This window comes from Oncorhynchus masou, chromosome 23, assembly GCF_036934945.1.
Source record: "Oncorhynchus masou masou isolate Uvic2021 chromosome 23, UVic_Omas_1.1, whole genome shotgun sequence".
NCBI lineage: Eukaryota > Metazoa > Chordata > Actinopteri > Salmoniformes > Salmonidae > Oncorhynchus > Oncorhynchus masou.
In genome coordinates, this window is record NC_088234.1 from 9,705,099 (window position 1) to 9,722,598 (window position 17,500).

Consider the following 17,500-nt stretch of genomic DNA (forward strand, 5'->3'; position numbering starts at 1 on the left):
TACAGTCTATGTTGTAGATATAGTCTCTGTTGTAGATAAAGTCTATGTTGTAGATACAGTCCCTGTTGTAGATATAGTCTCTGTTGTAGATATAGTCTCTGTTGTAGATACAGTCTCTGTTGTAGATACAGTCCCTGTTGTAGATACAGTCTATGTTGTAGATACAGTCTATGTTGTAGATATAGTCTCTGTTGTAGATCATCTCTGTTGTAGATACAGTCTATGTTGTAGATATAGTCTCTGTTGTAGATACAGTATATGTTGTAGATATAGTCTCTGTTGTAGATACAGTCTATGTTGTAGATACAGTGTATGTTGTAGATACAGTCTATGTTGTAGATATGGTCTCTGTTGTAGATACAGTCTATGTTGTAGATACAGTCTATGTTGTAGATATAGTCTCTGTTGTAGATACAGTTCATGTTGTAGATACAGTGTATGTTGTAGATACAGTCTATGTTGTAGATATAGTCTCTGTTGTAGATCATCTCTGTTGGAGATACAGTCTATGTTGTAGATACAGTCTATGTTGTAGATATAGTCTCTGTTGTAGATACAGTCTATGTTGTAGATACAGTCTATGTTGTAGATACAGTCCCTGTTGTAGATACAGTCTATGTTGTAGATATAATCTCTGTTGTAGAACATCTCTGTTGTAGATACAGTCTATGTTGTAGATACAGTCCCTGTTGTAGATCATCTCTGTTGTAGATACAGTCTATGTTGTAGATATAGTCTCTGTTGTAGATACAGTCTATGTTGTAGATACAGTGTATGTTGTAGATACAGTCTATGTTGTAGATAGAGTCTCTGTTGTAGATCATCTCTGTTGTAGATACAGTCTATGTTGTAGATACAGTCTATGTTGTAGATATAGTCTCTGTTGTAGATACAGTCTATGTTGTAGATACAGTCCCTGTTGTAGATACAGTCTATGTTGTAGATATAATCTCTGTTGTAGAACATCTCTGTTGTAGATACAGTCTATGTTGTAGATACAGTCCCTGTTGTAGATACAGTCTATGTTGTAGATATAGTCTCTGTTGTAGATACAGTCTATGTTGTAGATACAGTCCCTGTTGTAGATACATTCTCTGTTGTAGATACAGTCCCTGTTGTAGATACAGTCTATGTTGTAGATACAGTCTATGTTGTAGATACAGTCTATGTTGTAGATACAGTCTATGTTGTAGATACAGTCTATGTTGTAGATACAGTCTATGTGGTAGATATAGTCTCTGTTGTAGATACAGTCCCTGTTGTAGATACAGTCTATGTTGTAGATACAGTCTCTGTTGTAGATCATCTCTGTTGTCTATTTGGGAAAATGACAAGGCCCTGTATTGTATCTTTGACATCTGGGATTTTGAAATGAGACCCACATTGGGGATATGGAAGGTTTGTGTGTGTGTGTGGGGAGGGTTTGTGTGTGTGTGTGGAGGGGGGAGGAGGGCCATTTGAACCCTGGCCCATACGTTTTCATATGGTAATGACTCTGAACAGAATAACATAACCAGGGACCACTGGAAAAACTGTGTGTGTTCATGCATGCTTGTGTGTTTTTATAAGGGGGTCTGGAAGTCATTTTACAGCAAAGAGAGAGAGAGAGAGAGAGAGGAGAGAGGAGAGAGAGAGAGGAGAGAGAGAGAGAGAGAGAGAGAGAGAGAGAGGACAGAGAGAACAGAGAGGGAGAGAACAGAGAGAACAGAGAGAGAGAGAACAGAGAGAGAGAGAGAGAGAGAGAAAGACACACACAGAGAGAGAGAAGACACACACAGAGAGAGAGAGAGAAGACACACACAGAGAGAGAGAGGGAAGACACACACAGAGAGAGAGAAGACACACACACAGAGAGAGAGAGAGAGAGAGAGAGAGAGAGAGAGAGGGGGGGGTAGTGAGCTCATGGCCTCCTGAGTTCTTCTGCAAAAATATATAATTTCAGTTGGATAAATGTAGATAAAAACTGAATTTTTCCGCAAGGACTTCTACATCAAAACCAGTTCAGTCTGAACCTACTTCTGAAGCCAAAAAGTAAAAGACAATCATCTCTAGGTAATTTTATTATAAAAGCTTAATAAATAAGGCTACGAAGCTTACCAAGCTGCTAGGACAGAATTAACCTGGCTTTAACTTGTGTGAAGGGAGAGATGTGAACATTCTTGGACCTAACAATGGCAGTAGAGTTTCACAGCCCCCCACCCAAATGCAGAGACCTTTGAAGCCCTCGTGGCTTATCCCTGTAGAGAGGTAATTACAATACAGCCCCTTGGATATTAAAAACAACACTGCACAGAATAAGTACCAAAGAAACAGCTCCTCAAGGACAATCCAGAGACAGTATTTAATGACTGCTACAAAGACCATCCCCTGGCATGGTGCTATATTAACCAGACCATCCCCTGGCATGGTGCTATATTAACCAGACCATCCCCTGGCATGGTGCTATATTAACCAGACCATCCCCTGGCATGGTGCTATATTAACCAGACCATCCCCTGGCATGGTGCTATATTAACCAGACCATCCCCTGGCACAGTGCTATATTAACCAGACCATCCCCTGGCATGGTGCTATATTAACCAGACCATCCCCTGGCACAGTGCTATATTAACCAGACCATCCCCTGGCATGGTGCTATATTAACCAGACCATCCCCTGGCACAGTGCTATATTAACCAGACCATCCCCTGGCATGGTGCTATATTAACCAGACCATCCCCTGGCACAGTGCTATATTAACCAGACCATCCCCTGGCACAGTGCTATATTAACCAGACCATCCCCTGGCATGGAGCTATATTAACCAGACCATCCCCTGGCATGGAGCTATATTAACCAGACCATCCCCTGGCATGGAGCTATATTAACCAGACCATCCCCTGGCACAGTGCTATATTAACCAGACCATCCCCTGGCATGGAGCTATATTAACCAGACCATCCCCTGGCATGGTGCTATATTAACCAGACCATCCCCTGGCATGGTGCTATATTAACCAGACCATCCCCTGGCATGGTGCTATATTAACCAGACCATCTCCTGGCATGGTGTTATATTAACCAGACCATCCCCTGGCATGGTGCTATATTAACCAGACCATCCCCTAGCATGGTGCTATATTAACCAGACCATCCCCTGGCACGGTGCTATATTAACCAGACCATCCCCTGGCATGGTGCTATATTAACCAGACCATCCCCTGGCATGGTGCTATATTAACCAGACCATCCCCTGGCATGGAGCTATATTAACCAGACCATCCCCTGGCATGGTGCTATATTAACCAGACCATCCCCTGGCATGGTGCTATATTAACCAGACCATCCCCTGGCACAGTGCTATATTAACCAGACCATCCCCTGGCATGGTGCTATATTAACCAGACCATCCCCTGGCATGGTGCTATATTAACCAGACCATCCCCTGGCATGGTGCTATATTAACCAGACCATCCCCTGGCACAGTGCTATATTAACCAGACCATCCCCTGGCATGGTGCTATATTAACCAGACCATCCCCTGGCATGGTGCTATATTAACCAGACCATCCCCTGGCATGGTGCTATATTAACCAGACCATCCCCTGGCACAGTGCTATATTAACCAGACCATCCCCTGGCACAGTGCTATATTAACCAGACCATCCCCTGGCATGGTGCTATATTAACCAGACCATCCCCTGGCACAGTGCTATATTAACCAGACCATCCCCTGGCATGGTGCTATATTAACCAGACCATCCCCTGGCATGGAGCTATATTAACCAGACCATCCCCTGGCATGGTGCTATATTAACCAGACCATCCCCTGTCATGGTGCTATATTAACCAGACCATCCCCTGGCATGGAGCTATATTAACCAGACCATCCCCTGGCATGGTGCTATATTAACCAGACCATCCCCTGGCATGGTGCTATATTAACCAGACCATCCCCTGGCATGGTGCTATATTAACCAGACCATCCCCTGGCATGGTGCTATATTAACCAGACCATCCCCTGGCATGGAGCTATATTAACCAGACCATCCCCTGGCATGGAGCTATATTAACCAGACCATCCCCTGGCATGGAGCTATATTAACCAGACCATCCCCTGGCATGGAGCTATATTAACCAGATCATCCCCTGGTACAGTGCTATATTAACCAGACCATCCCCTGGCATGGAGCTATATTAACCAGACCATCCCCTGGCATGGTGCTATATTAACCAGACCATCCCCTGGCATGGTGCTATATTAACCAGACCATCCCCTGGCATGGTGCTATATTAACCAGACCATCTCCTGGCATGGTGTTATATTAACCAGACCATCCCCTGGCATGGTGCTATATTAACCAGACCATCCCCTGGCATGGTGCTATATTAACCAGACCATCCCCTGGCACGGTGCTATATTAACCAGACCATCCCCTGGCATGGTGCTATATTAACCAGACCATCCCCTGGCATGGTGCTATATTAACCAGACCATCCCCTGGCATGGACCTATATTAACCAGACCATCCCCTGGCATGGTGCTATATTAACCAGACCATCCCCTGGCATGGTGCTATATTAACCAGACCATCCCCTGGCACGGTGCTATATTAACCAGACCATCCCCTGGCATGGTGCTATATTAACCAGACCATCCCCTGGCATGGTGCTATATTAACCAGACCATCCCCTGGCATGGTGCTATATTAACCAGACCATCCCCCTGGCACAGTGCTATATTAACCAGACCATCCCCTGGCATGGTGCTATATTAACCAGACCATCCCCTGGCATGGTGCTATATTAACCAGACCATCCCCTGGCACGGTGCTATATTAACCAGACCATCCCCTGGCATGGTGCTATATTAACCAGACCATCCCCTGGCATGGTGCTATATTAACCAGACCATCCCCTGGCATGGACCTATATTAACCAGACCATCCCCTGGCATGGTGCTATATTAACCAGACCATCCCCTGGCATGGTGCTATATTAACCAGACCATCCCCTGGCACGGTGCTATATTAACCAGACCATCCCCTGGCATGGTGCTATATTAACCAGACCATCCCCTGGCATGGTGCTATATTAACCAGACCATCCCCTGGCATGGTGCTATATTAACCAGACCATCCCCTGGCACAGTGCTATATTAACCAGACCATCCCCTGGCATGGTGCTATATTAACCAGACCATCCCCTGGCATGGTGCTATATTAACCAGACCATCCCCCTGGCATGGTGCTATATTAACCAGACCATCCCCTGGCACAGTGCTATATTAACCAGACCATCCCCTGGCATGGTGCTATATTAACCAGACCATCCCCTGGCATGGAGCTATATTAACCAGACCATCCCCTGGCATGGTGCTATATTAACCAGACCATCCCCTGTCATGGTGCTATATTAACCAGACCATCCCCTGGCATGGAGCTATATTAACCAGACCATCCCCTGGCATGGTGCTATATTAACCAGACCATCCCCTGGCATGGAGCTATATTAACCAGACCATCCCCTGGCATGGTGCTATATTAACCAGACCATCCCCTGGCATGGTGCTATATTAACCAGACCATCCCCTGGCATGGTGCTATATTAACCAGACCATCCCCTGGCACAGTGCTATATTAACCAGACCATCCCCTGGCATGGAGCTATATTAACCAGACCATCCCCTGGCATGGAGCTATATTAACCAGACCATCCCCTGGCATGGAGCTATATTAACCAGACCATCCCCTGGCACAGTGCTATATTAACCAGACCATCCCCTGGCATGGAGCTATATTAACCAGACCATCCCCTGGCATGGTGCTATATTAACCAGACCATCCCCTGGCATGGTGCTATATTAACCAGACCATCCCCTGGCATGGTGCTATATTAACCAGACCATCCCCTGGCATGGTGCTATATTAACCAGACCATCCCCTGGCACAGTGCTATATTAACCAGACCATCCCCTGGCATGGAGCTATATTAACCAGACCATCCCCTGGCATGGAGCTATATTAACCAGACCATCCCCTGGCATGGAGCTATATTAACCAGACCATCCCCTGGCATGGAGCTATATTATTCAGACCATCCCCTGGCATGGTGCTATATTAACCAGACCATCCCCTGGCATGGTGCTATATTAACCAGACCATCCCCTGGCATGGTGCTATATTAACCAGACCATTCCCTGGCACGGTGCTATATTAACCAGACCATCCCCTGGCACAGTGCTATATTAACCAGACCATCCCCTGGCATGGAGCTATATTAACCAGACCATCCCCTGGCATGGAGCTATATTAACCAGACCATCCCCGGGCATGGTGCTATATTAACCAGACATCCCCTGGCATGGAGCTATATTAACCAGACCATCCCCTGGCATGGTGCTATATTAACCAGACCATCCCCTGGCATGGTGCTATATTAACCAGACCATCCCCTGGCATGGTGCTATATTAACCAGACCATCCCCTGGCATGGTGCTATATTAACCAGACCATCCCCTGGCATGGTGCTATATTAACCAGACCATCCCCTGGCATGGTGCTATATTAACCAGACCATCTCCTGGCATGGTGCTATATTAACCAGACCATCCCCTGGCATGGAGCTATATTAACCAGACCATCCCCTGGCATGGTGCTATATTAACCAGACCATCCCCTGGCATGGTGCTATATTAACCAGACCATCCCCTGGCACAGTGCTATATTAACCAGACCATCCCCTGGCATGGAGCTATATTAACCAGACCATCTCCTGGCATGGAGCTATATTAACCAGACCATCCCCGGGCATGGTGCTATATTAACCAGACATCCCCTGGCATGGAGCTATATTAACCAGACCATCCCCTGGCATGGTGCTATATTAACCAGACCATCCCCTGGCATGGAGCTATATTAACCAGACCATCCCCTGGCATGGTGCTATATTAACCAGACCATCCCCTGGCATGGTGCTATATTAACCAGACCATCCCCTGGCATGGTGCTATATTAACCAGACCATCCCCTGGCATGGAGCTATATTAACCAGACCATCCCCTGGCATGGTGCTATATTAACCAGACCATCCCCTGGCATGGTGCTATATTAACCAGACCATCCCCTGGCATGGTGCTATATTAACCAGACCATCCCCTGGCATGGTGCTATATTAACCAGACCATCCCCTGGCATGGTGCTATATTAACCAGACCATCTCCTGGCATGGTGCTATATTAACCAGACCATCCCCTGGCATGGAGCTATATTAACCAGACCATCCCCTGGCATGGTGCTATATTAACCAGACCATCCCCTGGCATGGTGCTATATTAACCAGACCATCTCCTGGCATGGTGTTATATTAACCAGACCATCCCCTGGCATGGTGCTATATTAACCAGACCATCCCCTGGCATGGTGCTATATTAACCAGACCATCCCCTGGCACGGTGCTATATTAACCAGACCATCCCCTGGCATGGTGCTATATTAACCAGACCATCCCATCCCCTGGCATGGTGCTATATTAACCAGACCATCCCCTGGCATGGAGCTATATTAACCAGACCATCCCCTGGCATGGTGCTATATTAACCACACCATCCCCTGGCATGGTGCTATATTAACCATACCATCCCCTGGCACAGTGCTATATTAACCAGACCATCCCCTGGCATGGTGCTATATTAACCAGACCATCCCCTGGCACAGTGCTATATTAACCAGACCATCCCCTGGTACAGTGCTATATTAACCAGACCATCCCCTGGCACAGTGCTATATTAACCAGACCATCCCCTGGCACAGTGCTATATTAACCAGACCATCCCCTGGTACAGTGCTATATTAACCAGACCATCCCCTGGCACAGTGCTATATTAACCAGACCATCCCCTGGCACAGTGCTATATTAACCAGACCATCCCCTGGCACAGTGCTATATTAATCAGACCATCCCCTGGCATGGTGCTATATTAACCAGACCATCCCCTGGCACAGTGCTATATTAACCAGACCATCCCCTGGCATGGTGCTATATTAACCAGACCATCCCCTGGCATGGTGCTATATTAACCAGACCATCCCCTGGCATGGTGCTATATTAACCAGACCATCCCCTGGCACAGTGCTATATTAACCAGACCATCCCCTGGCATGGTGCTATATTAACCAGACCATCCCCTGGCATGGTGCTATATTAACCAGACCATCCCCTGGCATGGTGCTATATTAACCAGACCATCCCCTGGCACAGTGCTATATTAACCAGACCATCCCCTGGCACAGTGCTATATTAACCAGACCATCCCCTGGCATGGTGCTATATTAACCAGACCATCCCCTGGCATGGTGCTATATTAACCAGACCATCTCCTGGCATGGTGTTATATTAACCAGACCATCCCATGGCATTGGGGCTATATTAACCAGACCATCCCCTGGCATGGTGCTATATTAACCAGACCATCCCCTGGCACGGTGCTATATTAACCAGACCATCCCCTGGCATGGTGCTATATTAACCAGACCATCCCATCCCCTGGCATGGTGCTATATTAACCAGACCATCCCCTGGCATGGAGCTATATTAACCAGACCATCCCCTGGCATGGTGCTATATTAACCACACCATCCCCTGGCATGGTGCTATATTAACCAGACCATCCCCTGGCACAGTGCTATATTAACCAGACCATCCCCTGGCATGGTGCTATATTAACCAGACCATCCCCTGGCACAGTGCTATATTAACCAGACCATCCCCTGGTACAGTGCTATATTAACCAGACCATCCCCTGGCACAGTGCTATATTAACCAGACCATCCCCTGGCACAGTGCTATATTAACCAGACCATCCCCTGGTACAGTGCTATATTAACCAGACCATCCCCTGGCACAGTGCTATATTAACCAGACCATCCCCTGGCACAGTGCTATATTAACCAGACCATCCCCTGGCACAGTGCTATATTAACCAGACCATCCCCTGGCATGGTGCTATATTAACCAGACCATCCCCTGGCACAGTGCTATATTAACCAGACCATCCCCTGGCATGGTGCTATATTAACCAGACCATCCCCTGGCATGGTGCTATATTAACCAGACCATCCCCTGGCATGGTGCTATATTAACCAGACCATCCCCTGGCACAGTGCTATATTAACCAGACCATCCCCTGGCATGGTGCTATATTAACCAGACCATCCCCTGGCATGGTGCTATATTAACCAGACCATCCCCTGGCATGGTGCTATATTAACCAGACCATCCCCTGGCACAGTGCTATATTAACCAGACCATCCCCTGGCACAGTGCTATATTAACCAGACCATCCCCTGGCATGGTGCTATATTAACCAGACCATCCCCTGGCACAGTGCTATATTAACCAGACCATCCCCTGGCATGGTGCTATATTAACCAGACCATCCCCTGGCATGGAGCTATATTAACCAGACCATCCCCTGGCATGGTGCTATATTAACCAGACCATCCCCTGTCATGGTGCTATATTAACCAGACCATCCCCTGGCATGGAGCTATATTAACCAGACCATCCCCTGGCATGGTGCTATATTAACCAGACCATCCCCTGGCATGGTGCTATATTAACCAGACCATCCCCTGGCATGGTGCTATATTAACCAGACCATCCCCTGGCATGGTGCTATATTAACCAGACCATCCCCTGGCATGGAGCTATATTAACCAGACCATCCCCTGGCATGGAGCTATATTAACCAGACCATCCCCTGGCATGGAGCTATATTAACCAGACCATCCCCTGGCATGGAGCTATATTAACCAGACCATCCCCTGGCATGGAGCTATATTAACCAGACCATCCCCTGGCACAGTGCTATATTAACCAGACCATCCCCTGGCATGGAGCTATATTAACCAGACCATCCCCTGGCATGGTGCTATATTAACCAGACCATCCCCTGGCATGGTGCTATATTAACCAGACCATCCCCTGGCATGGTGCTATATTAACCAGACCATCTCCTGGCATGGTGTTATATTAACCAGACCATCCCCTGGCATGGTGCTATATTAACCAGACCATCCCCTGGCATGGTGCTATATTAACCAGACCATCCCCTGGCACGGTGCTATATTAACCAGACCATCCCCTGGCATGGTGCTATATTAACCAGACCATCCCCTGGCATGGTGCTATATTAACCAGACCATCCCCTGGCATGGAGCTATATTAACCAGACCATCCCCTGGCATGGTGCTATATTAACCAGACCATCCCCTGGCATGGTGCTATATTAACCAGACCATCCCCTGGCACGGTGCTATATTAACCAGACCATCCCCTGGCATGGTGCTATATTAACCAGACCATCCCCTGGCATGGTGCTATATTAACCAGACCATCCCCTGGCATGGTGCTATATTAACCAGACCATCCCCTGGCACAGTGCTATATTAACCAGACCATCCCCTGGCATGGTGCTATATTAACCAGACCATCCCCTGGCATGGTGCTATATTAACCAGACCATCCCCTGGCATGGTGCTATATTAACCAGACCATCCCCTGGCACAGTGCTATATTAACCAGACCATCCCCTGGCATGGTGCTATATTAACCAGACCATCCCCTGGCATGGAGCTATATTAACCAGACCATCCCCTGGCATGGTGCTATATTAACCAGACCATCCCCTGTCATGGTGCTATATTAACCAGACCATCCCCTGGCATGGAGCTATATTAACCAGACCATCCCCTGGCATGGTGCTATATTAACCAGACCATCCCCTGGCATGGAGCTATATTAACCAGACCATCCCCTGGCATGGTGCTATATTAACCAGACCATCCCCTGGCATGGTGCTATATTAACCAGACCATCCCCTGGCATGTTGCTATATTAACCAGACCATCCCCTGGCACTGTGCTATATTAACCAGACCATCCCCTGGCATGGAGCTATATTAACCAGACCATCCCCTGGCATGGAGCTATATTAACCAGACCATCCCCTGGCATGGAGCTATATTAACCAGACCATCCCCTGGCATGGAGCTATATTATTCAGACCATCCCCTGGCATGGTGCTATATTAACCAGACCATCCCCTGGCATGGTGCTATATTAACCAGACCATTCCCTGGCACGGTGCTATATTAACCAGACCATCCCCTGGCACAGTGCTATATTAACCAGACCATCCCCTGGCATGGAGCTATATTAACCAGACCATCCCCTGGCATGGAGCTATATTAACCAGACCATCCCCGGGCATGGTGCTATATTAACCAGACATCCCCTGGCATGGAGCTATATTAACCAGACCATCCCCTGGCATGGTGCTATATTAACCAGACCATCCCCTGGCATGGTGCTATATTAACCAGACCATCCCCTGGCATGGTGCTATATTAACCAGACCATCCCCTGGCATGGTGCTATATTAACCAGACCATCCCCTGGCATGGTGCTATATTAACCAGACCATCCCCTGGCATGGTGCTATATTAACCAGACCATCTCCTGGCATGGTGCTATATTAACCAGACCATCTCCTGGCATGGTGCTATATTAACCAGACCATCCCCTGGCATGGAGCTATATTAACCAGACCATCCCCTGGCATGGTGCTATATTAACCAGACCATCCCCTGGCATGGTGCTATATTAACCAGACCATCCCCTGGCACAGTGCTATATTAACCAGACCATCCCCTGGCATGGAGCTATATTAACCAGACCATCCCCTGGCATGGAGCTATATTAACCAGACCATCCCCGGGCATGGTGCTATATTAACCAGACATCCCCTGGCATGGAGCTATATTAACCAGACCATCCCCTGGCATGGTGCTATATTAACCAGACCATCCCCTGGCATGGAGCTATATTAACCAGACCATCCCCTGGCATGGTGCTATATTAACCAGACCATCCCCTGGCATGGTGCTATATTAACCAGACCATCCCCTGGCATGGTGCTATATTAACCAGACCATCCCCTGGCATGGAGCTATATTAACCAGACCATCCCCTGGCATGGTGCTATATTAACCAGACCATCCCCTGGCATGGTGCTATATTAACCAGACCATCCCCTGGCATGGTGCTATATTAACCAGACCATCCCCTGGCATGGTGCTATATTAACCAGACCATCCCCTGGCATGGTGCTATATTAACCAGACCATCTCCTGGCATGGTGCTATATTAACCAGACCATCCCCTGGCATGGAGCTATATTAACCAGACCATCCCCTGGCATGGTGCTATATTAACCAGACCATCCCCTGGCATGGTGCTATATTAACCAGACCATCTCCTGGCATGGTGTTATATTAACCAGACCATCCCCTGGCATGGTGCTATATTAACCAGACCATCCCCTGGCATGGTGCTATATTAACCAGACCATCCCCTGGCACGGTGCTATATTAACCAGACCATCCCCTGGCATGGTGCTATATTAACCAGACCATCCCCTGGCATGGTGCTATATTAACCAGACCATCCCCTGGCATGGAGCTATATTAACCAGACCATCCCCTGGCATGGTGCTATATTAACCACACCATCCCCTGGCATGGTGCTATATTAACCAGACCATCCCCTGGCACAGTGCTATATTAACCAGACCATCCCCTGGCATGGTGCTATATTAACCAGACCATCCCCTGGCATGGTGCTATATTAACCAGACCATCCCCTGGCATGGTGCTATATTAACCAGACCATCCCCTGGCACAGTGCTATATTAACCAGACCATCCCCTGGCATGGTGCTATATTAACCAGACCATCCCCTGGCATGGTGCTATATTAACCAGACCATCCCCTGGCATGGTGCTATATTAACCAGACCATCCCCTGGCACAGTGCTATATTAACCAGACCATCCCCTGGCATGGTGCTATATTAACCAGACCATCCCCTGGCATGGTGCTATATTAACCAGACCATCCCCTGTCATGGTGCTATATTAACCAGACCATCCCCTGGCATGGAGCTATATTAACCAGACCATCCCCTGGCATGGTGCTATATTAACCAGACCATCCCCTGGCATGGTGCTATATTAACCAGACCATCCCCTGGCACAGTGCTATATTAACCAGACCATCCCCTGGCATGGTGCTATATTAACCAGACCATCCCCTGGCATGGTGCTATATTAACCAGACCATCCCCTGGCATGGAGCTATATTAACCAGACCATCCCCTGGCATGGTGCTATATTAACCAGACCATCCCCTGGCATGGTGTTATATTAACCAGACCATCCCCTGGCATGGTGCTATATTAACCAGACCATCCCCTGGCACAGTGCTATATTAACCAGACCATCCCCTGGCATGGTGCTATATTAACCAGACCATCCCCTGGCACAGTGTAATATATTAACCAGACCATCCCCTGGCATGGAGCTATATTAACCAGACCATCCCCTGGCATGGAGCTATATTAACCAGACCATCCCCTGGCATGGAGCTATATTAACCAGACCATCCCCTGGCACAGTGCTATATTAACCAGACCATCCCCTGGCATGGTGCTATATTAACCAGACCATCCCCTGGCATGGAGCTATATTAACCAGACCATCCCCTGGCATGGTGCTATATTAACCAGACCATCCCCTGGCATGGTGCTATATTAACCAGACCATCCCCTGGCATGGAGCTATATTAACCAGACCATCCCCTGGCATGGTGCTATATTAACCAGACCATCCCCTGGCATGGAGCTATATTAACCAGACCATCCCCTGGCACAGTGCTATATTAACCAGACCATCCCCTGGCATGGTGCTATATTAACCAGACCATCCCCTGGCATGGAGCTATATTAACCAGACCATCCCCTGGCATGGAGCTATATTAACCAGACCATCCCCTGGCATGCAGCTATATTAACCAGACCATCCCCTGGGATGGAGCTTTATTAACCAGACCATCCCCTGGCATGGTGCTATATTAACCAGACCATCCCCTGGCATGGTGCTATATTAACCAGACCATCCCCATCCCCTTTCATAAGTGTCAATGGCTTTTATTGACAATTATATGAAGTTGATGCAAAGAGTCAATATTTGCAGTGTTGACCCTTCTTTTTCAAGACCTCTGCAATCCGCCCTGGCATGCTGTCAATTAACTTCTGGGACACATCCTGACTGATGGCAGCCCATTCTTGCATAATCAATGCTTGGAGTTTGTCAGAATTTGTGGGTTTTTGTTTGTCCAGCCGCCTCTTGAGGATTGACCACAAGTTCTCAATGGGATTAAGGTCTGGAGAGTTTCCTGGCCATGGACCCAAAATATTGATGTTTTGTTCCCCGAACCACTTAGTTATCACTTTTGCCTTATGGCAAGGTGCTCCATCATGCTGGAAAATGCATTGTTCATCACCAAACTGTTCCTGGATGGCTGGGAGAAGTTGCTCTCGGAGGATGTGTTGGCAACCACTCTCCTTGAAGTTCTTGATGATCTGATAAATGATTGATTTAGGTGAAATCTTACTGGCAGCAATATCCTTGCCTGTGAAGCCCTTTTTGTACAAAGCAACGATGACGGCACGTGTTTCCTTGCAGGTAACCATGGTAATCAGAGGAAGAACAATGATTCCAAGCACCACCCTCCTTTTGAAGCTTGACAGAGTGATCTCCAGCCTTGTCCTCGTCAACACTCACACCTGTGATAACGAGAGAATCACTGACATGAGGTCAGCTGGTCCTTTTGTGGCAAGGCTGAAATGCAGTGTAAATGTTTTTGGGGGGATTCAGTTCATTTGCATGGCAAAGAGGGACTTTACGATTTATCTGATCACTCTTCACAACATTCAACAGTATATGCAAATTGCCATCATACAAACTGAGGCAGCAGACTTTGTGAAAATTACAATTTGTGTCATTCTCAAAACTTTTGGCCACGACTGTACAGGACAAAACACAAACCCTCAAACCCAAAAAGCCTGTGGGGTTCATGGTATCCTAAATGAAAATATAAAATATAAAGACCACAAATCCCAAATTGGCTATACTTAAACTCTAGCATCATCCTCAACTCTGGCATCTTCCTCAATATTTAGAACCAACGACTGATCACCCCAATCCACAAACGTGAAGACAAATTTGACCCCAATAACTACCGTGGGATAGTCAACAGCAACCTTGGGTTGCATTATCATTAACAGCAGACTCATACATTTCCTCAGTATAAAGAAGGCACTGAGCAAATGTCAAATTAGATTTTTACCAAATTACCGTACGACAGACCACGTATTCACCCTGCACACCCTAATTGACAAACAAGCAAACCAAATAAAGGCAAAGTCTTTTCATGCTTTGTTGATTTCAAAAAAGATTTTGACTCAATTTGGCAATAAGGGGTCTGCTATACAAATTGATGGAAAGTGGTGTTAGGGGAAAAACATACTACATTATAAAAACAAGTTACACAAACAATAAGTGTGAGTTTAAAATTGGCAAAAAACACACATTTCTTTACACAGGGCTGGGGGGTGAGACAGGGATGCAGCTTAAGCCCCACACTCTTCAACAAAGAATTGGCGAGGGCACTAGAACAGTCTGCAGCACTCGGCCTTGCCCTACTAGAATCTGAAATCAAATGTCTACTGTTTGCTGGTGATCTGGTGCTTCTGTCCCCAACCAAGGAGGGCCTACAGCAGCACCTAGATCTTCTGCACAGATTCTGTCAGACCTGGGCCCTGACAGTAAATCTCAGTAAAACAAAAATTATGGTGTTCCAAAAATGGACCAGTTGCCAGGACCACATATACAAATTCCATCTAGACACCATTGCCCTAGAGCACACAAAAAACTATACATACCTCAGCCTAAATATCAGTGCCACATGTAACTTCCACAAAGCTGTGAACGATCTGAGAGGCAAAGCAAGGATGGGCCTTCTATGCCATCAAAAAACCATTGTAAATACAACCCATATTTATGTTTATTTATTTTCCCTTTTGTATTTGCACATCGTTACAACATTGTATATAGACATAATATGACATTTGAAATGTCTTTATTCTTTTGGAACTTTCTTGAGTGTCAAGTTATTTTTATGATTTATTTCACTTTTGTTTATTATCTATTTTTCTTGCTTTGGCAATGTAAATATATATATTCCATGCCAATAAAGCCCTTAAATTGAAATTGAATTGAGAGAAAGAGAGACATTGTAAATAAGAATTTGTTCTTCACTAGCTAACAGCTTCTAAGGCTGTCTTACAACATAAGCACAAAGAGATGAGGAAATGGGAGCAAACAGAGGAGGAAACGGGAGGAAAGAGAGGAGGAAGCGGGAGGAAAGAGAAGAGGAAACGGGAGGAAAGAGAGGAGGAAATGGGAGGAAAGAGAGGAGGAAACGGGAGGAAAGAGAGGAGGAAACGGGAGGAAAGAGAGGAGGAAGCGGGAGGAAAGAGATGAGGAAATGGGAGCAAACAGAGGAGGAAACGGGAGGAAAAAGAGGAGGAAACGGGTGGAAAGAGAAGAGGAAACGGGAGGAAAGAAACATTCAAACAACAACAAAGAGGAGTCCCTGCCAATGTATTGGTAAACAGCTGAGGGATCGGGCTGGAGAAATGTAACCACTCACAATTTCATAGACAGAGCTACGGACGCAAGGACCGACCATTCATGACATCTACATGATAGTTTTAATCATGTTTTGAGGCCGTTACAGTGTTTGAGAAAGAAAGAGATGAGAGAAAGCTAACGGGACAGAGTGTGGGTGAGATCATGGGCTCACAGCATCTTGTTCCAATTACAATATCCTGTGTGTGTGGGTGGGTGTATGTCCATTCACACAAAATACACACACATAATTCTGCACTGCTGTAACAGCACACACACAGGCAAACAGTCATTCAAGGCAAAACCAGATACATTACTCTCTCTCTCTCTCTCTCTCTCTCTCTCTCTCTCTCTCTCTCTCTCTCTTTCTCTCTCTCTCTCTCTCTCTCTTTCTCTCTCTCTCTCTCTCTCTTTCCTTCTCTCTGTCTCTCTCTCTCTCTCACTCTCTCTCTCTTTTTCCTTCTCTCTCTCTCTCTCTCTCTCTTTTCCTTCTCTCTCTTTTTCCTTCTCTCTCTCTCTCTTTTTTCCTTCTCTCTCTTTTTCCTTCTCTCTCTTTTTCCTTCTCTCTCTCTCTCTCTCTCTCTCTCTCTCTCTCTCTCTCTCTCTCTCTCTCTCTCTCTCTCTCTCTCTCTCTCTCTCTCTCTCTTTCCTTCTCTCTGTCTCTCTGTCTCTCTCTCTCTCTCTCTCTCTCTCTCTCTCTCTCTCTCTCTCTCTCTCTCTCTCTCTCTCTCACCTTGTCTGAAGCTGGAGTCAAAAGGGCGGGACCCGTCGCTCTCCAAGCTGAGACCATTGGTCATTGGCCGGAGGCTCAGGTCAATCACCTGGTGTAGGCGGAGCTTGCGGCAGTAGATGGAAGCTGCTTCAGGTTCTAGAGCTATCAGGAGCTGTTCTGGAGTGTCAGGAGATACCAGACCAGCCTAGAGAGAGACAGAG

The 17,500-nt window shown here is 47.0% G+C and overlaps 1 protein-coding gene across 1 annotated transcript in view; it reads right to left on the reverse strand.

Moving 5' to 3' along the window:
* The window catches only part of hspa12b (heat shock protein 12B), a 55,352-nt gene that overhangs the window by 16,266 nt on the left and 21,586 nt on the right, over nucleotides 1–17,500 (reverse strand). The window contains exon 8 of the mRNA XM_064931090.1: nucleotides 17,301–17,484. Within this exon, the coding sequence (XP_064787162.1) occupies nucleotides 17,301–17,484 (184 nt within the window). The remainder of the gene's footprint in view (nucleotides 1–17,300; nucleotides 17,485–17,500) is intronic.